The following is a 25,942-nucleotide window of genomic DNA, read 5'->3' on the forward strand; positions in this document are numbered from 1 at the left end:
AGACCTAAAGCTGTCACTAAATGACAATACCTGCATACTATTCAAAATTACCGATATATATAGTACCAGTCAAAATTATATCACCTTTAAGTATTTTAAGTATAACTTTCGTCAATGTACATTAAATACGCTAAAAATTTTACAGTAAACACCTAGTAGCAAGTGCATCTTGTACACGAAATGTAATAAGATTTGATCAAATACACCATAATTTTTAAACTTTTTATTAATTTTCTCAAAATTGCACACTTATGCTATCTTTGTTTTGTGTCACAGTCATATGTTTAACAGTTATAACATACTTTTAAATGTTAAATTTATTATTTTACGATATGGCAAAGACTCGTGGTTCTCGAGATATAGACAAACAACAGCAATTATAAAAGGCAGTAAACAAGGACGAACGCACAAGAAATTCGCGGAGCAGTTTTAACATGTCCAAATCGGCGGTGACCGACTTTTGAAGTTTAACAAGCAGTTTAGCATCTCTTAAAGTCAAAGTTAATTAAGCTCTTTTCATGTAGTAACTAGAATCGGTATCTCTTTTTATCTACTCATATAAAAATTATTATCATAATTCCGCGAGTTAAGAGAGAACCCCATCCTTGAGGTTTAAAAAAATTAATTTTTTATTGTTTAATTATTAGTTTAAAGTTTAAACTAGGCCTATTAATTTTGATCAAAGTTAGATAGCTTCGAAGCTTCAAAAGAACGAAGTTTCGAAGAAATCTTCGAAGATACGAAGCTTTGAAGGTTCGAAATTTCCAAAAATGTGTTATATCGTAAACTATCACATTTATGCTAGATTTTCAGCATTGTGGCACTCTTCAAGTGTACATGGCTATCTTTTCTAAAAAAAAGCATGTTAAAATCGATATTCAAAAGTCTTGAAATATTGTCAGCTCTTTTCTTGCATGATGCTGAATTGGTTTTCTCACTGCGCTAACTTAATGAGGTTGTCATAGCGGAATTAGCAAATGATAATTCATGTAGAAAGTTATCATTGCAATTTATATTTAAAAAATAAAAAATAACAAGTTAAATAGCGTTAGCAAAGCACGCGTTTGTGATGTCTAATAACTAGAAAAAAAATAAAGCATAGATAGTTTACAATTTGACACATTTTCGAAACTTCGAACTATCGAAGCTCCGTAGATTCAAAGATTCCTTCAAAGTCTTTCGAAGCGTCAAAGCATCAAAGCTTCGAAAAAGTAATAGTACTAGTTTGAACCCTTAAGAATACGAGAAAAAAAGGTCCAGAAGCAAAATTCAAAGCCAAAATGATTGAAGAAATGAATTTTCCGAAGCAAGGAGCACGACGCAGCGCGCGCGAAGAAAGAAGAAAAAAAGTCCCATAAAGGAAAGAGGCTAAATCATTACTAGTGGTAAAAAAAAAAGCTGATAAGGCTGATGAGTTGAGAAAAGGTCAGTTTTATAGAGCAGGCATTGCAGATTAATAAGATGAAAATTCTTGCTGTGACACAGTGTAATGTTTCAAAAATTTTAAACGCGCTTTTCTCAGAACTGCATTTTTTTCCAAAACGGTGTGATAAGTAAAACAATTTTCATCCGATTGACTTCAAATTAACTGAATATACTCATCAATATTCCCTATCGGCTCACGTAAAATTTTTGCAAAATATTTTGTAGTTTTTTTATAGACAATTAAAGATTCTTTAAGATTAAATGATTTTTTTATTGTAACTTTTTTTAAACCATCGCGATTTAAAAAAAATCAATATTTTAATCCTAATCCTACACTTGGAGTAGAATAAACCACATTGGTTTTTGGCTTTAGTTTTAGACTTAGTTTTTTGCTTAGCTTCATGAATTATTTTCACTGTTTTAAGATTTAAATTGTCCTAAACTAACCTTTAGACATTTTTAGAAGTTTTAAAAATGTTTTAAAAATTATTTGACCCAAAATGTTTGATAATGTACGAGTAATAACCATTTAAAGAGGTTGGGATGTATTACACCCTTTGTGTAGAATATCGAATTATTTGATAGTGTGTAGGATTATGGTTAAAAAATCCTTACGTCGGACGATAACTATAACAATGCAGATAATGTCTTTTTTTCATTTGCCTAGGTTGAACTGTTTTGCCGAAATCAGTCACATCACTTGAGCCTGTCTTACGAAAGGTGTTGCCGTAATTGAAGCAGAAAGCCGCCATTTTATGGCTCAAACGTAAAAAACAAAATATTTTTTATTTATTTCCGGATTTGTCGACCATAAAATTGCAAGCAGAGCAACATCTCAAATCAAGAGAGGCCTTCATTTGCGCACAGTACAATTGGACACGTTGCAATTGCCCACCGTGCTATTAGACTCAAAACTTTACACACCGTTCAATTGCGCACAGTTCGATTGAACACAGTTCGATTGGACACCGTTCGATCAGACACCGTTCGATTGGACACAGTTCGATTGGACACCGTTCGATTGGACACAGTTCGATTGGACACCGTTCGATTGCGCACCGTTCAGTTGCGCACCGTTCAATTGCACACCGTTCAATTGCACATCATTTAAGTCGCAAACTCATGTACACATTGCAAACGCAGCCATAATGTATGAATATTTAATATGCATTTGATTGAACGGTGTGCAACTAAACGGTGTCCAATTTAACGGTGCACAATTGAACAGTGCGCAATGTTTCGTGTCTAATAGCACGGTGAGCAATTGCAACGTGTCCGATTGTACTGTGCGCCACTGAACCTCTCCCTCAAATTAAGCCAATCTCGCACAAATCTTGGTCTTTATAAACACGTCGTAACTGCGAAAACTGCTTACTACGCGACTGCCTTGCTATCCCCCACGCTACTTACGTATACCGAAAGCATATGGAAAAGATAGTTTCTACTAACGCGAAGTTTACTATCGCGGGATTTCACTGTATTTTCTATAAGTTTTTATATATATGGAAATTCTGAAAAATTCCATAAAGAATTCCGGGAAAAATTTTCATATCAGAAATTCTCTGAAAAATTAATTCAAATAATCAATTATTTTCTTTTTAAATACCTGTATAAGAACTTGTAGAATTGCGCATAGTCCATGAGCTGCTCCTAGATATTCTGTGCCATAGTACGCATACATCAACGGACATGGACTGTTATGCACTCGCGCGTATGTCTTTCCCGAAATAATAATCGTTTGCGCGATTTCGTGCATTATATCAAGTGGTATAATGATCCTTTTCATTATGCGATTCAACCATAGCGCACCATATAAAAAACCGGCGCGGCCTACAAAAAATTCATCCGAGCCGCATTTCAAAAAATTCAGCTCTTTGCAACGCTCTCCCATTGCTATATAGCGTTTTATCAGTGCAGTGGCAGTTTCCTCATTCTTTCGAGCGACCGCAAGAACTGCACCCATTGCCAGGATACCCCAATTGCCTACAATATAAATGTAAATAAATCAATTGTTTTAAAATTTTCATTATTTTAAGATTTCGTTTTACCTACTTTTCAGCAAACATAAAATAATCCATCTGTAAAAAAATTCTTTGAATATTCAAATGTTTTTTCGTTCTTATTTTCTTTCTGATCGTTATTGCTTAGCAAGTTTAGCTACTGGCAGAAATAAATTTTAATATTTTGTATCTCTCGTTTTTTTGCATAAAGATGCGATTTAAGAAAAAAATGTATGTTTTTATAAAATAGTAATTCTTTTCTATAATATTCATTGATGTAGTTTTCTTCACATTTAATTTGTAATAAGTTATTTATAACAATTAGTTTTAAAATTGATTTTTGCAAAATGCATTTTATGTTAAAAATTTTTTTATGTTCTTATTCTGTTTTTGATTATTAGTGTAAACTAACTTTTTGTTGATTTGGCCTTGAGACTTAATTGGTTAATTAACTGTCTGTCTTTATCTTGTGCGATTTTTGTTACCTTTTTTTGTTTAATTGCTTATGGGCTCTTTTGTATTACTAGCTTATTATATTTTACTTATGCTGTTATCATTCTTTTCAAAAATAAGTAAACATTAAGTTACTTATTTAATTTTTAATAATAAAACTTAAGTAAAATGTTCAACTTTCTAGTCAGATAGTTAAATTGGCCTATATAACAAAAGACCTTGCAATATCATTGCAAACTTGCATATTGTAACGTAATTTTTCAAAAACATTGTTAGAATAAAGATATGTAATATGATTTTAATTATGTTCTTGCAATATTTGTTTAATATATTGTAAAACAACATATGGTTAAAATACATCACGAACAATTTTATGTGTAAATATTTATGTGCGCATATTTTCTAATTTATCAGGCTTTTAAGCAATTTTATATAAAAATCTGGTTTTGCATTTAAGCATGAGCTATTGTTATTGTGAAGCTATTCTTAAAAATACTTAGTAGCAAACATTTTTACAGTTAAAGACATTTTCAAATTAAAGTACAATTCAATTCTATAATTTTGTTTTCACAGCAAAGTTTTCACATTAAATTTTTTATGTAATTTGAAGCCATCTTATAAATATACAATATTGATTAAATCATGAAACATGTATACAAATGTCAAAAATTAAGAACACAATTACATATATAAATGCAAGTAGAACTTTGCAACTACGTTTAACACATCTTTAGTGTAATTGTATATATTATGAATAATGTGTATATTATTTTAAATAAAAGATATTATAATTTTAAACATAACAAACACCAAAATAGGCAATCTTAATTTTATCTTTACGTTTAAAACATTAATTGATCGAATAGTACTGATTATCGCAAAAAATAATGCTATATAGCTCAGTAGTCGAATTGGGAATACACCCTCATGGAATAATGAGAGATTCGGTTTCGAATCCAGAAGCAGAGATGGGTGGCAGCAAATACCTTTGTCTCCAAATTACACATTCAATTACATATTACTTTTACAATTTGTAATTGAAATCCATCTAATTATCCCTTATTTTCAGCACTTGGAATTAAGTTTCATTTAATTACTCATTATTTTGAGTATTTATAATTGATGTTGACAGTAATTAGTGCTCAAAGTAATTAAATTACACTATTGTAATGTAATTACATTCATGTAATTTAATTACATTTGTGTAATTTAATTACATTTGTGTAATCTAATTACATTTGTGTAATCTAATTACATTTGTGTAATTTAATTACATTTGTGTAATTTTAAGTACTTATTTATAATTAAATTAAATATTCTCGAAGAGGTAATACTTAAGGAGAGTTCACTGTTCACCAAATTTGTTAAAACTTAACAATATTGTGTGTTTTTGTGCGTAGAACACGAATCTGGCAGAAAAAAGCGTCCCTCTGCCCCGCAAGACGAGATATTAATCGTTAAAGTTCACTATTTGACAGGTTATGAAACCTGTCATACCGACGAAATGTTGCGACTGAACGTCCCGTGGCCATATATGCGCATGCTCCGTGCAAACACTTTAATGCGTTCAATTACATGCACTCAAAACAAGGTATTTTCTGCTTTAACAATTTTTTTTTTCGTTAAAGCAGAGAATATTTTGTTTTGCGTGAAACAAGACTGTCTCCTTCAGTATTATCTTAATATATTCTTAGAAAACGCGTGGACGAGGGAGGAGCTCCGCCCCCTCTCCGTAATTTTTCCTAACCTAACCTAACCTAACCTAACCTAACTCAAACGTTTTATAAATACGATACATGATGTCAGTGTTTTACATAAAATAAACGACGTCCACGCTTGTACAGTACCACATAAGTTTGCGACTTTCCACGCTGTTCGTTTCCAATGTTTTCGCATTAACCAAATAGCGACTTTAAAATATTTGTTAGGTTAGGTGAGGTTAGGAAAATTATCTTTTAACACATACCCGCTGTGGGGGACACGGCCCAACCAAATTGGGCGCGGAGTCTCCCTCCCTTACTAAAATGTTGCGGGTCGCTGGGGGGGGTCGAGACTGCCCGGGGCGACGTTTGCCCCCCACCCTCGACTCTCCCAGCGCGAGAGAAAAGGGAAGAACCGAACACCCGTCCCCCCGTCTCTACCCCCCCCCTACACGCATTGTGGACGGGGGGGAGAGAAAAAAAGTGGCGGCCGGGAGAGACCTGAGATAACAGTCTCCTCTCGCCGCCCTCCAGCTGATGGCCAGGTCCACAATGGACTAGTCGGGAGAGCGGGGCATCACACCCGTCCCGCTCGCCTGACAAGACGCCATTGGCGTGTCGGCGCGGGGGGCCCACCGGCAGTAATGCTGGAAGCGATCCCCGGTGGGTTCCCGATATCGCGCGGCCAAGGCCATCCGAGGTGGGTTTAGTGGATAGTACGGGTATTGCACGCGGTCGGGAAGGATTAGCCTTCCCGATCGTAAATCCGTGAGTCCCACATAACCCCCGCCCGAATAACACCCGTGGCGGGGGTATGCGTAAATGCATTCCCACTTCGTAAAAAAAAAAGTTAGGAAAATTACGGAGAAGGGCTTTGTCCCTCCCCCACGCGTTTTCTGAGAATATATTAATTCTCTTTCAATCAAAAGTATGCGCATATATAGCCACGGGATCATGTTCGGTTGCAACATTTTGTCGGTATAAGTTTCATAACCTGTCAAATAATAAATTTTAATAACACAGGCACGCAAAAAGAAAGTGGTTGGTAAGATAGACTAGTTAATCCTTATGTATTTTGACCGCTGAATTCGAATCCAAGGTCAGAATTGCAAAGTTAGTTTGCATTTTCTAACCTCAAAAAAATTTTTTTTTTAAACGTTGGTCCGGCAAACCAGATCCAAATTTAAGGTCAGAATTGCTCAATTGGCCGGACCAAAATTAAAAAAAAATTTTTTTTTAGATTAGGAAGAAAGAATGAGCCAATGCAGCAATTCTGACATTGAATTTGGATTCAACGGGTCAAAATACATAAAGATAGACTATTCTGGTCCGCCGGACCAACATTTAAAAAAAATTTTTTTTTGAGGTTAGAAAAAATGAGCCAATTCGGAAATTCTGATCTTGGATTCGGATTCAACGGGTCAAAATACATAAGAATTGACTAGTCCGGTTCGCCGGACCAACATTTAAAAAACATTTTTTTTGAGATTAGAAAATGCGAGCTAACTTTGCAATTCTGACCTTGGATTCGAATTCAGCGGGTCGAAATACATAAGGATTGACTAGTCTAGTCCGCCGGACCAACCACTTTTTTTGTGTGTGCCTGTGTAATTAATATTTCGTGTCGCGGGGTAGAGCGACACTTTTTTCTGCCAGATTCGTGTTCCACGCACAAAAACACAATATTATTAAGTTTTAACAAATTCGGTGAATAGTGACCTCTCCTTAAGTATTACATCTTCGAGAATATTTAATTTAATTGTAAATAAGTAATTAATTGTAAATAAAATTAAAATTACACAAATGTAATTAAATTACACGAATGTAATTACATTACAATAGTGTAATTTAATTACTTCGAGCACTAATTACTGTCAACATCAATTACAAATGCTCAAAATAATGAGTAATTAAATGGAACTTAATTCTAAATGCTGAAATAAATAATTAAATGGATTTCAATTACAAATTGTAAAAGTAATATGTAATGGAATGTGTAATTTGGAGACAAAATTTCCTGCTACCCATCTCTGCTTCTAATCAATATCTAACTAGTAACTGTGTTTCAAAACTGACAAAATTATTGACGCACAGTTTATATAAATTAAAAATCTATTAAATTAATAGAAAAATTACCAGCATATTCAGCACCAACATTTACTACAGACCAAATTAAGCAATCTTAACTTTATTTTTATAGTCTTGGAAAATTAGCTTAAAAAAGAACCGTTTTGGGAAAAAATTGATAACTCAGGTTTGACTGTACGTAAAGCACAATTCATATATGTAGATTAAGATAGGTACGTTTGTCACTCGCAAAAAGCTGGAGGGTTGCGAAATTACGGGTTGAAGTGAGAAGAAAGCAGTCTTTTGCTTGCGCCTCGTGAACTAAAAACGGAATAAAAAGTTTCAAATAAAAGTTGTAGGTATTAAGTAGACCTACAATAATAAATTTAGTTCATTAATTGGTCAATTAGTTTGGTTGTGTCAATCGGTCAATTAATTTGGTTTTTTTTACCAAATTAATGGTTTGGTAGAAAAAAACCATGAAAAATGGCCGTTTTTTAAATTGTTTGTAACTTTCTTAAAAATTAACTCAAACATTTAAAATTAGAGGAAAGTATAGCTTTTATTATAATAAAAAAATGTACCAAATTTCATTTAAAAATATTAACTTTTCGAGTTATGTCAATTGTTTATCCGAAAAGCGCTCCACTAAATTTAATTTCTACATTTTTGAGACCATGTACAAATCCGAACCAAAGTTTTTTCTCTTGTTAAAAAGTTGCAGTATCATATACCAGTATACAAAATATGTACAATGCAATTAAGTGCCTTAAATAAACGTGTAAAAAACAAGGCTAATTAAGAGGACCGTCTACATTAGAGGGTAAAAAAAATCGATTTTTTTTTCTTGCTTAAATCGATAGTATTTCATCCGTAGAACATGCTCCTGAAATCCCAAGTATAGATTCAAATTGTATCAGGCCGAAATGAGCACGTGCAGTGCGCACGTCTCGAGCGCTCCGAACGGGACGGCAAGTAAAAATCCCTAACGGTCTTTGAAAAGGTACATTGCCTACTCAGAAAGAATTACTTGAGAGGTGTTTAGATGGGTATACACAAAATGCCAATGAAAGTTTTAATGCGACGAATGCGACAGGCAACTGGCCCCAAAACACTTCCATTGCGGCCGCAAAATCATTGAAATTGCTGCCTACATAGCTGCTGGAATTTTCAATAAAGGCTATTTGTCGGTTCTAAGAATCATGTCATGCATGGAAATAATTATTGGACCAGTATGCAGAGATCTATTGCGGATAGAATAAACGAAAATCGCACGATTAGCCAAAATCGTCGTAGCAGATTTGTTGCGCAGGAAACGCGTACTTACGACAAACAATGGCTGTTGGAAAAGAATGAATTGTATGAGGACACTGAGGACATTTATATGGAGCAGTAGAGACATTTATATGGAGATAGTAGATTTAATCGAAAAGTACGGATGAACAATCATTAGCAAGCTTTTATCACCCTTTTTCTTTAATTGGAAACTTTAAACGCGTTTTTCTCGAAACCACTTTTTTCGAAACTGCGTACACGATTAAAAAAAAACTAATTGACGGATCTACTTCTATTTTTTTTAAATTAAAGGTTATTAAATTATCTTTTGTGTGAACCTAAAATATAAATTAAGTCATGTAAAAGTTATTTAAAAAAAAAAGTCAAAAATTTTTCACAAAACATCAATTTTTTTTTAAATGCCATTTTTATAAATATTTTGTAATAAATGTATGGCTTTTTTAGGTTCACTTAGAAGCTATACTCATAAACTTTACAAAAAACTTTGGTTTTTTCCTTTCAGTCAATTCTACTGGATGTTATCGTGTACACAGTGTGGAAGGAATTTTTTAAGGCAGTTGTGCATTTTTGCTTACAACTTATAATTAAATAAATAAAATTTTATAATAAAAATTTTAGGTACCTAAAGACATGCACAATAAGTGAAAAAAATCGCAAAAGTGCTCCATTGCTTAGTTTCATTAGAAAAAAATCATAAATAAGTGCTTAATTTTGACCTCCTAATGTAGACGGCCCCCTTAATAATTAAATAATTTTTAAAGTATTTACGTTATCAAAATGGGATAAAATGTATTTGAAAGGTGCAATTTCTCTTCAAATTTTAAAAAAAGTACATTATTCAAAGTTGCTTAAAAGCAGAAATAATTTTTTTTAAATCATTGTTGCTACAGTTATGAATATTAAGATCTAAAATTTTGACAACGTCTTATTAAAAAGTTAAAGTAGTCTTTCTCAAAAATTCGAAGCGATTCATGAAGATCGACCACTGCAAAAATTTTAACAAAAGCAGTATCAACTCGAGAGCGGCCGGCGACGCCGCGATTTTAAGTACAGCTCTCTCTTGTGTTGAGAAGGTATGGGATAATTTTCGCGTAAAGGGGTTGCAGCTTAAAAATTGAAACATACGTATTTCGTGAGCTCGTAAATAAACAAACAATATTTAGTTATGAAATAAATAGTCTGCGTAATTCTAAGTACGGTTCTTTCTTGTGTTGGGGAGGTTTGATACGATTTTATCGTAAAGGAGTTGCAACTCAAAGATCAAAATGTATGCATTGTAAAAGTTAATCTTTAAAATTTGTACGCTACATTCTTAACATGATTCTTAATAGGTTTCATCATTTTTTCTTACATTTTTTTCGAGTTGCATTTGTTAGGGGGTTGTTTGGCGTTTAAAGGGATGAGTTCAATTGCAACTATATCAACTTAAAAGCTCATAAAAAGATCATAATTCTCTCGCAATGATTCAATATCTTAATTTTTAAGTGGTGGGAGAGCTGAGTCGACGACGCCCCCCCCCCCAAATGTTTAATTCGTACTCAGAATAATGAGCTCAAAATTTTAATTTGTGGCGTGTAAATTATGAGCTCATAAATAGCTCATAATTTTGCGTTATTCGTTTTTTTATTTTTGCATGGTGAGAGGGCCAACTCGACCGGGGTTTCTATTATTAAAAATATAATTACTAGAAAATCATATTATTTAAGAGATAATATAATTCCAATAAGAAATAAATGGCCTTTATGTAAGTTAAAAAATTTATTTGAAAAATGATTTTATCATTACTTGTCTCCTTTTGCAGACCATATAATTTTTTATTAAAACATATTTAACCCTTTGTGGTCACACTTTGTATTTATAACAATTTGGTCACGTAGGGTGTGTTATATCCCACTGACATTTTTAGGGTTTTATAATTATTTTGCATTTTAAACTTTTGACTGGTATTGATACTTCATTAAAGGGTTTACAAATATGTCCCAATAATTAAAATGGTGAGAATAAACAGATGTAGTAGTCAAATTTAGCTTTGAATTTAGAATTTCAGCATGTAAATTAGAATAAAAAATTACATAATGCTATACACCCTATGTGACCATCGAGAGTCAATATGAATCTTTCATATAGAAAGAGTGAATAGATGGTCTAATATAGCTCCTGTACATTACACACATAAATTATTACCTATATCACTATACAGGAATATCTTCAAGAGTTTAGACCCACTTTTGAATTTGAAGGTTTAATGACAAGTAAAAATGTGTAGGTTTGAAAAATAATTTTATCATAAGTGAATAAATTCAGTTAAGTAAATAAATAAAAATTTTAGATCACAAAAATAGCTTAAGTTTAAAAAACGTAATATTTTCCAAAAAATGTTGTCCAAGTCATATAAATTTAGGAATATTTTTCTCTTTACTTTTTATCAAAAATTAACAAAATCAGAAAAAGAAGAAAAATAATATTTGAGTAAAATTTTTTATACTAAATATCAAAAATAAAAAATAAAAAATAAACTGCTTTCTAGATTTTTTACAATATATACAACACATAACATGAAACATCCTATAAAAAGCACCCGATTTCAAATAAAAAGGCATTTAGTGCAAACCTAGTGCAAATTCTGCACATTAAAGAGTCATATAGAAAAAAAGCATATTTTGCACATAGTAGTTTAAAGCATGGTCTACAATATATAGAGTAAGTATGGAGTAAAAAGTAACAGTAGGCGTAAAGGAGTAAGCAAAATAAATTAATTTTATTTCCTACTCCTACTCCATCTTTTACGCTTACACTCGGCCAATTAGAGCATAGGAATAGCTGTGAACAGTGCAAACAATGCCATTAGTTTCATAAAATTGTAGAAAATTATATAGCAAATTGTTAGGGCCCCCGCACAGACTTCTGCATAACACGAAATGCATAATGCATAAGAGAATTAAACAATCAAAGGTTTTTATTTCTATCCTGGGGAGGGAAATAGACGATTCTGATTAATTAATTCTCTTATGCGTCATGTACTATACAAAGTCTGTGTGGGGGCCCTTACTCTTACACCTTACTCTACGCTTACTCCATATATTGTAGACCATGCTTAATATTTAATATGGACCTAGAAGAAAGCCAGTGTTGGAATATCCTTCGCGATGTTGCATCGATAAAGATGAACGCAGATAATGCTCAGACAATAACAAATGTTTTTTACAGATTTCAGCTTCCAAAGCAGCGCATTCGGCAACTCGCATAAACGCATAGGAAATACCGGACGCGCCAACATACAGCCCACCGTTGGCTTCCGCGCGATCAGGTGGCTCCTTGTCAACGATACGCTGTAAAATCTTGCGTAAGTTATTTTTAGCGACACCTTGACTCTCAACAATACCACGTTCTATCAATGTCGGGTTGTTAACGATTTCGTCTTCACGCGCACGATATTCGTTAACGAAATATCTGGATCGTCGCGACATAATACAATTTCGCTCTTTCAAATATAACGGATTACATTGATAAACTGCGAACAATTGGCTTGTTCTTTTTCGCTCCACTGCTGCACTGGTGCAAGAGGTTAGAGTAAACAAATATATTCTCATTTAAGGGTCTTGCACAGACTTTTGCATAAGGGCCATCACACACAAGGTGCGTTCGGGGAGACGCTATTAAGGCCCTCACACATGAATTGACATAACCGTGTGACGTCGTCTTAAAAAATTCTTTTTTTTATTTTCTCCCTTTTCTTTAAAAACTCAGCTATGTTCCTCTGTTTCAGGACTAAAGGAGTCAGATTCTCGCAAGGACGTCACTTCTCCCCTATATAAACTATTTTACTAACAGAACTAACCTTTCTTATAAGTAACGCACGTAAATGTCTTCTATCTAAAAGAACAAACCTAAGAAATACGATCAAACTCGGATGACCACGTTCAGAAGGCCAAAATAATAAATCCCTAGATACTATAATTTTGGACCTAATTCAAACTATTAAATATTATTGGATCTCGCTCTTATAATAACATAAGAAGGGACTTCTCCACCAAAGAGAATCCATTGGAACTTACTATTTCGGAACTATACAGATTCTCACTAGAACCACTCCCTTGATGACTCATCCTAAATCTCCCGACAAACGACTATTCCTCCTTCTCCATTACCTTTCCAAATCCTTATGATCCAATAATAAATCTGCAATCTAAGACGATATCCCAATATAACGAAAAGTATAATAGTTATACTTTCGACATATCGAGACCAAGCACTCGTGGCAATCTTGAACGACTTTGAAATACGCTAAAGTCATTATAAAATGACCTGAAAATATACAAAGTCGCTAGCACGCTGAGGGTCTGTTGTAAGGAACTGCATACGTCGTTATGTAGATATTATACGACCTCGAACTTAAAAATATGAATTCAGAAGCTCAAAAATCTTTCTGGGAAGAAAGCGCTCAGAAGAGTAGATTGCAGCCCAAACTCAAGACCATAATATCTCGAAATTCTTGAGACAATACATTCTCCAATCATACCATACTCTACCCTTGACAATACCCTCGCCAATTCCTATTCCTTAAAACGTTTCATTAACGAGGACAACAAATTGCAAATACAAATTTATAGATTATAGATATCATTGTAATTTTGTTACAAGCATTGATTATTATATTAGCATAATTATTAACATGATTCTGATAATGAATAAGCCTAATGAAATATAAAAGGTCATCCCAGATTAATCCATGGTTATTAACATACTATTATTAATTACACAAAAGGGAATATTGTCCTCGGAAAGAATCTTGAAATAAGAATATTCAAAAATTAAAGATCATAACTCTTATAATAAAATTACTAAAATTATATTTCGAGACTATTGCAATAACAAAACTATAATCATCCGCAGAATTCAAGATTTCCAAGGAAATCAAGCATCATTGCATGTGCAAATAATAATATAATTATAAGAATTGATCTACATTCACCTTTTGTGTACTGTCAATGGATAGCACTACTAATCATTACTAACAAATATTAAATAATACTATTGTTAATCATTATTACAACCTTATATTATCATTCCTATTACCAATACGTTACCGATTTTTATGAACACTATATTACTTATTATATTATCAGTTCTTATATATATTGTCAACTTTATATATTACCAATTATTATATGGTGTCGATGATATATTATGTCGTTTTATATTATTCTTATCGATTCGCTTATAATATGCACGCCCAATGTAATACAACTACCAGTAACACGTACTCTAGAGAACTATCTTATAAACTGATAAGGAAGGAAAGAAACTCCGTCGCGCTCGCACCTGAATGTGTACATATAAATATGTGTATATCAGCATACTGAAAATTAACGAATTATTAAATAGACCATCTGAAAATTTTTATTCCCCAAAAATGATTTATAAACAAATAGGAAATAGCCAGAAAATTATAACGTAATATCTTGATAAATTAATAACTTTGACTGCAAGTAGAATCGTAGCATTAGAAGCCGATGTTGTGAAGGCCTTGCCGAGAGTCACGTCTCGGGAGATGCGACATATGATATATGCTGGCACACTGACACATATATATATGTATACACATTCCAATCTCCGATCACCTGAAAATTAAATTTAAGGCTTTTGCTTTACGCAAAGGAATATTGTTCTATAATTAAGAAAACATTTACATATTTTGTTTAATAACTTCCTTCAAACAAGAATATATATATATATTTTTTTTTCCTTTTTTTTTCTTTTTTTCCTACTCCTTTTATTTGTAATAATTTAACATATATTTGGACGAACATTAGAAATTTTGACTTTATAAAACCAAATATATTAGTTCAGAATTATTATGAAACCTTGTTGAGGAGAAACCGACCCCAGATAATAAGCAAATCAGGTATCAGGTGAAGTAAATATTCTTGTTTGAAATATCTCTATCAGCTCGAGTAGAGTAAGGATATGTAAGCGCAAAGCTTGTAGTAAGATTTAGAATTGCGAATAAACAAACAATAGTCACTAATACATAGTCTTATAAACACTGAATATTTACGACGACAAATTAAACTAACCGACAAACAATAATTTAAAATCAATTTTGTAAACAGGTTAATCAATCGACCACTGCACATATTCGCTCATGCTCTAATACGATCGATCGTTTTGTTTTACTTTATTGCTATTCTTATTTTATCCTTAGCGATAACTAGTAAACAATAATAATTATTTTAAAATTCTTAAATAATTCTATGCCATTGCGCCACTCCACCGATAACTATGATTCACTCAAGAAAACGGAATAATCAAATTGATTAACTCGATTGATTAACTTGCGGCCGACCTACACCGTGAGTAGCGTATCTACCACATGTATGTTCATTCACACCGATTATCACGCTCACTGATGTATTCTTGCGGCGCGTAAGGCGATAACTCGTGGGGGCTACCCGAGCATCTTGGGCGCCAATTGTTAACCGAATTGGAACCACCCCTATACAAAATCCAAAATGTAATTCACATAAAATATATAACCGAAAATTAATCGATAGTTTAATAACTAAATTTAATTATAAATTTAGATTATGCATCCTTAAAATTAAGATTTTTTACCGTTTAAATTACACCATGAAAATTTTCGATCGACTTAGATCGCGAATCCTGTTGGATCACCATCAGGGACGACCTATTTTTACACCATGCGACGAGGTCGGTTGTCACGTACACTTCAAAGAAAAGCCGCATTATGCATCCGACTAGCTAAGATAGCCATGGAGGGGTAAGGGAGGCTCGATCTATGTGCATCTAAGGGTATATAAACCCTGCAATTAAGACCGACACGCTTTTATGCCGTTTTGATTCGTGCGTGTACTTCGTGTGCATAGTCGTGTCTTGCAGAACAAAGTCTTAGAGCGAACCTGAAAGAGCAACTTCGATTTTGAAGTCTTGAACCACCCCTGTTCCTCACTGCTATCTTGGTAAGTCCGTTAACACGAATTATTGTACTACACTTCTCTTCTGCTTTTGTTCAAGTAGCCTTATTATAATACCCTGTAACCCTATTTTATACATATAAAAGTATAATTATTAACACAATAAATAAATCTTGAAACTATAATCAATGATAATTATTTATCGTTCTGAGAAGCCTATACAGTGTCCTTAAGCCGTATACTAAGCGACGCGCAGAGTCAAACTATAAAGTAGTCCTTTTGAGTTACCATCATAATTCCGCGTGTTTGCAACTCAGCCAGGTTTTTCCATCGAACCCTCTTTCACTAGGCCAATAGATCTCTCCTTTCTTCTGTCTCTCTTTCCCTCTCCCTTTCCTAAAGCTCACTATCGACATTCTTGCTTTTAAATCCTTAATTTTAAGAATTATTTTTAAGACTCTATCTCTGGTGCGATAGTGGGTGAGCAAGCGCTCATCTGCCGACGGCGAGGCTCCGCCACGCCCGAATATCGCCGCTTCCTTTCTTTAATTTTAAGAATTATTTTAAGTTTCCATATCCTCTTTCTGGTGCGATAGTGTAGGTGAACAGGCGTTCATCTGCCAATTGCGAGGCTCTGCCACGCATGTATATCGCCGCTTCCTTTTTAATTTTAAGAATTATTTTAAGTTTTCATATTCTCTTTCTGGTGCGATAGTGTAGGTGAACAAGCGTTCATCTGCCAATTGCGAGGGTCTGCCACGCATGTATATCGCCGCTTCCTTTTTAATTTTAAGAATTATTTTAAGTTTTCATATTCTATCTCTGGTGCGATAGTGGGTGAGCAAGCGCTCATCTGCCGACGGCAAGGCTCAGCCGCGCCCGAATATCGCCGCTTCCTTTCTCGTTTTAAGAATTATTTTAAGTTTTCATATTCTCTTTCTGGTGCGATAGTGTAGGTGAACAAGCGTTCATCTGCCAATTGCGAGGCTCTGCCACGCATGTATATCGCCGCTTCCTTTTTAATTTTAAGAATTATTTTAAGTTTTCATATTCTATCTCTGGTGCGATAGTGGGTGAGCAAGCGCTCATCTGCCGACGGCAAGGCTCAGCCGCGCCCGAATATCGCCGCTTCCTTTTTTTTAATTTTAAGAATTATTTTAAGTTTTCATATTCTCTTTCTGGTGCGATAGTGTAGGTGAGCAAGCGTTCATCTGCCAATTGCGAGGCTCTGCCACGCATGTATATCGCCGCTTTCTTTTTAATTTTAAGAATTATTTTAAGTTTTCTTATTCTATCTCTGGTGCGATAGTAAATGAACAAGCGTTCGTTTACCAACTGCGAGGTTCTACCAAGCACGAATGTCGTTGTTCCTCATTAACTTAAAGAAATTACTAGTCAAGCCGCTCAATATTGATCTTAAGGCCACAACTTTCCTTCTCCCGCTTCCCTCTGTCTTTATCTCCTCTTTGCCCAAATAAATAAAAATGAAATAAAACAAGATAGTTGCAAACACCATTCCCCCAAATTTAATTTTCGAGCCGATACTCATAATTGTTTCCCTCATTTCCTTATCAATGTAGATCGAATGGCTACAACATCCTTTAATTCGTTCGGGCCATTGACGCGAAGCGTCGCCAAGTAAGGACTTAATTAATTAAGTTCCGAGAACATCAAAATATTTTCTTTCCTCCTTCAACAAAAAGGTTGATGAAATTCATTCCCCTCAGTAGGCGCGCAGCAAACCGCGTATCGTCAAGGTCCTTAACGAAGGAGGAGCTTAAAGATTTCGACCGCGAGATCCAAGAATTCCTCAATTTGGAATTGCCTCCTCCGCCAAACGAAGAGGTGAAAGAATCCCACACCCTGCCTCCTCCTACTAAACGATTGAAACTTGATAACACGCCCGAATTCATACCCACGGACATTTACAATTTTGAAGACAGTTTTTTCCCAAATTTAGATGAGATCCCTGATATCGAAGATCCGACCGTCCCTATAAATTTTTTGATATCCCCTATAGACAACTATTCCCAACCCTTAGACGATCCACCCCCAGCTAACCCTACCACATCCCGAACATTAACATACCCCTTCAATCCGCAAATTTTTACTTTGGAGGAAATTGATGAGTACATCGAGGAACAACTGCTCGACGAAGAAGTGGAGAACATCTTGAGGAACGCGCCTCCACCAGGAAAATTTATATATAGATAATCATTATTCGTCATCTTCGGTTACAACTCCTAGCACCGCCATTATATTAAAACCCATATTATTAATTCGTAGTCTGGCTTTATTAGAGTTACCTAATTGTTAATTTCCTGTTATGAACTCTCTTGTCATCATCACTATTTACTATTTCTCTAAATTCTTGCAATTACTAATTTCGTTACTATTATCACTACTGCTGTTCAATTATTATCTTATTATTATTATAGATTTACAATCTTTATTATTATAGACACTAACTTGCTGTTACCATTATTATTATTGTTCAATTATCAGTTATCTTATTACTATATTATTGCTAGTTCTGTCACAAGTATTATCATTACCATTTAATTGCAATATTATTATTATTGATTTACATTATTATTATTAAATTATTATTATTGAAGTTACCAACTTTCAGTAATTATTACTATTATTGCTATTTGATTACTATTTCATTACCATTGTTGATTTATAATCTTTATTACTATATTATTGCTAGTTCTGTCACAAGTATTATCATTACCATTTAATTGCAATATTATTATTATTGATTTACATTATTATTATTAAATTATTATTATTGAAGTTACCAACTTTCAATAATTATTATTATTGCTATTTGATTACTATTTCATTACCATTGTTGATTTATAATCTTTATTACTATATAGTGTCGACTTTTAGCTACAACTATTATTGTTCGACTACCAACCAGCTATTTTACTGCCAATATTATTTAAGATCCTACGGAACTCTTGTAGTCGCTGATTTTGTCGTAATCATTATTATTATTTAATTATCATATTATTATTGTTGATTTACAATCCTTATTATTTAAGTCATCAACTTTCAGCTATTATTATGATTATTATTCAACTATCAACTAATTATTCAATTGTCATTATTATGTGTGCAATTTTACTAAACTCTTGTAATTGATAATTTTGTTGCGACTATCTTTATTATTATCCAACCACCAATCAACTTATCTCGTCATTACTAGTTACAATTTTATTGAGCTCTCATAATTGCCAACTTCGCTATTATTATTATTATTATTATTATCGCTATTCAACTGTTATCTTATTACCATTACGGCCTTATAATCTTTACCGTTGAAGTTACCAATTTTCAATTATCATTATTATTATTCAACTATTAAACAGTTATCCTATAGATATTATCATTTATAATTTCACTAAGACTTTGTAATTGCTAATTATTATTATTATTATTATTATTATTATTATTACTATTACTATTACTATTACTATTACTATTACTATTACTATTACTATTACTATTACTATTACTATTACTATTACTATTACTATTACTATTACTATTACTATTACTATTACTATTACTATTACTATTACTATTACTATTACTATTACTATTACTATTACTATTACTATTACTATTACTATTACTATTACTATTACTATTACTATTACTATTACTATTACTATTACTATTACTATTACTATTACTATTACTATTACTATTACTATTACTATTACTATTACTATTACTATTACTATTACTATTACTTCATATTACTATTACTATTACTATACTATTACTATTACTATTACTATTACTATTACTATTACTATTAACTATTACTATTACTATTACTATTACTATTACTATTACTATTACTATTACTTTAACTATTACTATTACTATTACTATTACTATGTACTATTACTATTACTATTACATACTATTACTATTACTATTAATATTACTATTACTATTACGATTACTATTACTATTACTATTACTATTACTATTACTATTACGATTACTATTAACTAGTTACTATTACTATTACTATTACTATTACTATTACTATTACGATTACTATTACTATGACTATACTTTACGATTACTATTACGATTACTATTATCTATTACTATTACTAGTACTATTACTATTACTATTACTATTACTTATTACTATTAAATATAACTATTACGAATTACTTATTACTATTATTATATTATTATTCTTTCAGTTATCATCTTAGTGTCAGGACTATTTTATAATCTTTATTAAAAGGGTATTAATTGTTGCCAGAAGTTATCCATAGTTGCTACTAACCTTACTACTATTCTAGATTTTATCGCCCTTATTACCACTCTTGTTACTCGTAAGTCATTGTCACTCTTGCTTCTATAGAGTAAGCTTACCCAAGACCCTTGAGTAAGAACTCCGCATAGAGGAGTAAACTCAGTTATTTTGTCCAAATGTCTTACAACAGCTAATAATTGAATCAACCCTAGCTCTCATATCCCAGGGTATTGCCGGCCCAGCAGGTAGCCCAAAAAGAGAGAGAGCGCCCCTTTATCTACTGCCGAGGTAAGTGGAATAAAGGAAGGTCCGTCGTCCAGGACGTTACAACCGTAACAGTAAGGTTTCGTCTTTAGCGCTATCAGCATCAGTTTATCCTTGTTCTACTTTTAATGAAGATAGACTGATGCTGGTAGCGCTAATAGCGTCTCCCGAACGCACCTACAAAAATGACATGAGCTGAACAAGCATAGCATAAGACCGTTGAATCAATCAACTCCCAGCATAAGGTCGCCATATTGATTTACATAAGATGCTTATTGGCTTAGGCCGAAATCACATGGTGCGGAATAGACGTGCGTCATAGAAGCAGCCAATCAGAGCTTTGCCGCATTAGAATGCGTTGATGCGGCAAAGCTCTGATTGGCTGCTTCTATGACGCACGTTCTATTCCGCAGCATTAAGGGCCATCTACAATGGAGAGTTGTAGGCCGTAGTAGTAGTCGTAGACAATATTTTCATTACGTACTGTTTTACTGATTACGGCCTACAGCAGACATTAAGCCAATTCAGTGGATGCTTACGATGAGCGTTCAGGTGTTCGGGATTAGTTTTTAGTCACCTCTCTATGATAGCCGGCTTGTATATTATAAAAACCTATAATCAAAGATGCGCCAATGGCCCCCCACCATGACTGCTATCCACCATATTGTACCCATACGGAGACTGGATGGGAGCTGGGGTCGGGGGCTGGGGTCTGGAGTAGTAGAGATAGTAAACAATGCAAGCCTGCTCCAAGTTGTACGCAGCTATATAACAGATGCAAATTTAATTTTTCTTGTTCTTCCTGAGTGTATCGTCAAAATATAGTGACCCTCGAGAGTGCAGAGATTGAATTACCCTATAATTTCTGACACATATTCCTTTAACCTATATTGTTCAACACAGAGCACTCTCCCCTCTTCCTCGCCCAGCGTGGGTACGCAATGGCGGATAAACCATGTGACTCAAGTGACCAATCAAAATTGTGTTCGCCATTGGCGAATCTTTGATTATAGGTCTTTAGTATCCCAGGTAGCAAGGTGACGTCTAATTGACGGCATTTTTTGGTCATTTTATGACGAACCAGACGTCATAATGTCGAGATAAAATGACGTCTAAATGTCGTAAAACTGACGTACACGCACCGGCAGAAATGGTGTCCCGCGACGTTCAGCGCGCGGCGATCACCCACACACGCGAAGCGCCGTACGTGTTACTGGGCGCGCGGAGGAGCCGAGGAGATGGGAGAGGAGCGAAAAAAGTGGGGATCGCGCCGGTGTTGCATCCTTCACCAACGTCGCACGTTGAAGAAGGATAGAGCTAAGATGAGTGAGAAGACGTGATACCGACTCGATGGTGTCCCAATATCCGTTTCACTCGCACTCGATACTAATATCGTCTCTCGCTCGCCAATACCATATTAATTATGTTAAATGTTAGATGAACAAAAAATTAACTTACAATCTATCTTACAAACTACAATTAACTTACAAACTATCAACATTAAATAAATCTAAATGTTAAAATAAAATTTTTATTATCTTTTAAAATTATTATTTACACAATTTTGCACACACTTACTTACAATACAAGAAATTAATCTTATACTCTAAATTTGTAAATGGATAAGAAACTCTTATAGTGAGTCTGAAAATTATCCGTAACAATGGTTATAATTTCACACAAAAATTTGTTACGGGATGAAAAAGAAGCATTATTACGCAATCATAAGTGAATCAATAATTAATTGGGATAAACGTTAATTTTTTTCTTTCTATGTATAACATAATTAATATTTCAATAAAAATTTGTGTTTTTTTAAATTAAATTTTATCACTTTACATAATATAAAGTAATGAATGACATGCTAATAGAATAAATGTCGACGCTTCGTGCACTCGGATAGCCGTCTCTCAAAGAAAAAGGAAAGCACGACGCATCGGTATTGGCGAGCGAGAGACGATATTAGTATCGAGTGCGAGTGAAACGGATATTGGGACACCATCGAGTCGGTATCACGTCTTCTCACTCATCTTAGCTCTATCCTTTTTCAACGTGCGACGTTAGTGAAGGATGCAACACCGGCGCGATCCCCACTTTTTTCGCTCCTCTCCCATCTCCCCGGCTCCTCCGTGCGCCCAGTAACACGTACGGCGCTTCGCGTGTGTGGGTGATCGCCGCGCGCTGAACGTCGCGGGACACCATTTCTGCCGGTGCGTGTACATTTGTCTCATCTTAACGACGTCATATATTGACGTCAAAAATACGTCATTATTTTCATATTATTGACGTCATTTTCAAGAAGCTAGTATCGTACATTTGACGGTATTTTATTGTTATTTTTATGACAAAACATAGGTTTTTAGGTTACATTTAATAAAGACGACATTTTAACGTCATTTTTATGACTATCCCAGGTAGTAAAAGCCGTTATTTTGACGTTTTAGAAAATATTTCGGGTACATGTCCTATATATGCAGTACTTGCATTATGAAAATATCGAAATAACATAATTATAATGTAAAAAAAAATCTACGTTATTTCTCAACAAGCATCACGACCCACCACACCATAGTTACATTTGGAATTGCCTAACTTCCGCGGTTACCCATCCAACTTTGAACCGCCGTCGACGTTGCTTGACTTCGAAGATCGTACACTACCTAGCCCTTTGTGATGATCCATGAACACTTGATGATCATGAATACATATTTGTTATAGATCAGTTCAATAGATGCGAGAAACATGAAACTTGTATGATAACGATAGCGAGTGAGCGTAGCGAGAGAGTAGGGAGGAGCGACGAGAGATGGCGTTAGTAAAAGCGAGAGTGGCGGCATGAGGCTGCGCGATGTGAGGTGTGACGTGACGCGTCGGGTCGCGTTCGTCACAAGGGCGTAAGCCCGACCGAGGGGGTCGAGTTGGGGCTCCTCCTCGCCGAGCCGAGGGGGACGCGACTTTGTTTTACGTTTGTTTCTTTCTTTTTTTTAGTTTCCGCGTTACCGGGTCAGATTGTTTAGAGTATTTAGGACTAAGGCGCCGAGTGAAGGCTTAATCTTATTGTACCACGAACGGAGGAGGAGCAGCCATCGGGGGAAAAAGTATCGCGAGCAGTCGACAGTAGGAGAGGTGCCCCGCGCAGAGTTTCCCCGCCGAGCCGTGCACCGAGCCCGGCTGATTATTACCGCCCTGAGCCGCCTGGATACCGCCGCCCTGAGGATACCGTGGCAAAAATGATACCGCCTAGCAACCGGAAAGATTCTTGAGAGGAAACACGCCGAGGGCACGCCACCGGCCTGCGGACCGGGGGAGTTACCGTCAAATTGTAAACGGCCCGCCACGCAGATCGGTTCGGCCACGGCATGGCCAGCCGGGCCAACCGAAAATGGCAGAGCCATAGCACTCTCCCCGGCGGAAGTCGTCACGCACGGAACACGAGGCAAGTGGATAGGCGATGCGGCGCAGCATGGGATCGAGGCGTGCGGATCGACCGAAAATCGAAGCACGCGCATGCGCGGCGGCTCGAGCCGGCCGGCGTGGGACCGGGGCTCCTCACTGTTCGGCAAGCCGTGACTGTGCGTACTTGGCAGAGGACGAGCCCCAGATACCGCGACAGATACCGAAGAATTCAGGGACCAGGACTCCGTTCCATATTGTAAGGCCAGCACTCGGCAGCCATCGATACGTAAGGTTCGGAAAAGGCGGTCAACCCTCGTGCGGGACCGGATACCGGATACCGTTTCCTCGGAGGACATCGGTCATCCGAATCCGATATTATTAGTGATATTAGTGTGTAAAGTAACTCAAAGAAAGAGTAGAGTTTTGTGGCCGCACGAGGGCTCGGACCGACCGGCCCCGAATAATTGATACCGCGAGTACGTCCCTCTCGGACTACGCCGGAGCCGACAGTCATAGGATTAATCTTTGTTACCGCGAATCGGTTCCGCAATCATTTATTTTGTCTTTGTTGGAGCGGAGAGCCTCGTCGGCCTTCCGCCGCGTATTATCAATTTTGTCTTTTCTACATGTTTGTGTCCAAAGTTCGTTTCCGTCTCTATCACAGTAAAATCCATGAATTAATCGTGTACAGACGCATTGAGTAAGCTCCTTGCAGCATTGTTACCGTTTTCAGTAAAGAAATATAAAATATTCTTTTGTTGTTTAATAAGTGAGTACCGAATCTTTATACGACCTGCCTCGATCCGACATCTCCACGCCTTCCGTCTCAAAAAGAACCACGCCACTCTATCGTCTCGCGAGAAAGAGCTACCGGCACTTGTAACGCTTTCCAGTTGGTTACCGTATTATAGCTGATTATTGTGTGGCGCGAGAAGTCGCGCCTGGCGCCCAACAATTTAGCGTATTGGGAAGTTACCGTTCTTGCAAGCTACCGCTATCGTATCGAAGGCAACCTCGATCGATATTAGGGGATACCGTATACAAGATACCGCTATCGTGTCGAGAGCAATCTCGCCCGATATTTGGGGGATACCGTCTATGAGTTACCGTTCTCGCTTCGAGCGTAAGCCTCGAGCGAGTGGGGGATACCGTATGCAAGCTGCTGATACCGTATCGAGAGCATTCTCGAGAAATATTGAGACTACCGTTCTAATAACTATCGCATCTAACTGGAAGAGCGTTACTCGTTACCGCGTATACTGAGCTTTCCGTTTAATTGAGCGTAGCCCCCTCGGACCTGGCGTTCCCGAGGGAAAGCGACGTTGCAAATTTTGGACAGTAGTGTGTGAGCGAGAAAGTAAGAGAGAGCAGTGAGAGATTTGGCGCGGAGAGTTTCGGATGTACGACCGAGCGATTTAGAGAGAGTGTGAGAGATTCGAGTCTTGGAACTGCGTGTCGCGAGGAGAGTGATTACGAGTTACTCGATTGGTTATTGTACCGAGCTAGACAATATATTTATTTGTGCAATTGAACACATCGTAAACTCAGTAGACTATCCCTACGAGCCAATCCCGACATCCCGACATCCTTAAAGCGAGAATACCCAGAGTTACGAGTGAGCGAGCAAACTTAGCAGACGTAGAGTCTCTATATACCTCTTGGTTAACATTCAGAAGTGGGATAGGTCTGAAAAAGATACAGTGATTGTGATCGGTACTGTGCGATGGCGTCGAGAAAGGATCCAAGTGAAGACGCGAACGATACTTCCCGATGGAACGATCTAGAAAGCACGATTCGGCCACAGGATCAAGATGGCGGCGTAGCATACCGGAAGACGCGGGAAGACAGAGAAGATGGCGGAGAGGCGAGAATATTCCCGGAAGTGGTAAAAGATTCACGGCGGTCGCGAAGAGGATCGATCGATGAGCGACAGAGTGTGATTACCGTCGATGAAGTCGGCGACAACGACGAGGGTGCGCCGGGCGGATCGTCCACGGACGCGCCAATCGGTACTAGAAGATGTAATCCGAGCCATGAAACGCGAAGACGGCGGGAACACCGACGCCATGTTGGTCAAGTTGCTCGCACGCGCGCTCTTGAACGAACAACCAC

At 35.8% G+C, this 25,942-nt stretch overlaps 1 protein-coding gene and 1 long non-coding RNA gene across 2 annotated transcripts in view; one reads left to right on the forward strand and one right to left on the reverse strand.

The window, feature by feature from the left end:
* The window catches only part of LOC105834017 (lanC-like protein 3 homolog), a 42,637-nt gene extending 30,090 nt beyond the window's left edge, over window positions 1–12,547 (reverse strand). Inside the window, exons 1-2 of the mRNA XM_036291844.1 lie at window positions 12,054–12,547; window positions 3,032–3,408 (exon numbers count right to left, since the gene is read on the reverse strand). Coding sequence (XP_036147737.1) covers window positions 3,032–3,408; window positions 12,054–12,531 — 855 coding nt within the window. The 5' untranslated portion in view covers window positions 12,532–12,547. The remainder of the gene's footprint in view (window positions 1–3,031; window positions 3,409–12,053) is intronic.
* LOC105834018 overlaps window positions 1–16,909 on the forward strand; it is a 35,296-nt gene extending 18,387 nt beyond the window's left edge. Inside the window, exons 2-4 of the long non-coding RNA XR_004964581.1 lie at window positions 2,093–2,191; window positions 12,149–12,284; window positions 12,708–16,909. This is a non-coding gene — a long non-coding RNA (uncharacterized LOC105834018). The remainder of the gene's footprint in view (window positions 1–2,092; window positions 2,192–12,148; window positions 12,285–12,707) is intronic.
* Window positions 16,910–25,942: the final 9,033 nt, after the last annotated feature.

Source organism: Monomorium pharaonis, chromosome 9 (assembly GCF_013373865.1).
Source record: "Monomorium pharaonis isolate MP-MQ-018 chromosome 9, ASM1337386v2, whole genome shotgun sequence".
NCBI lineage: Eukaryota > Metazoa > Arthropoda > Insecta > Hymenoptera > Formicidae > Monomorium > Monomorium pharaonis.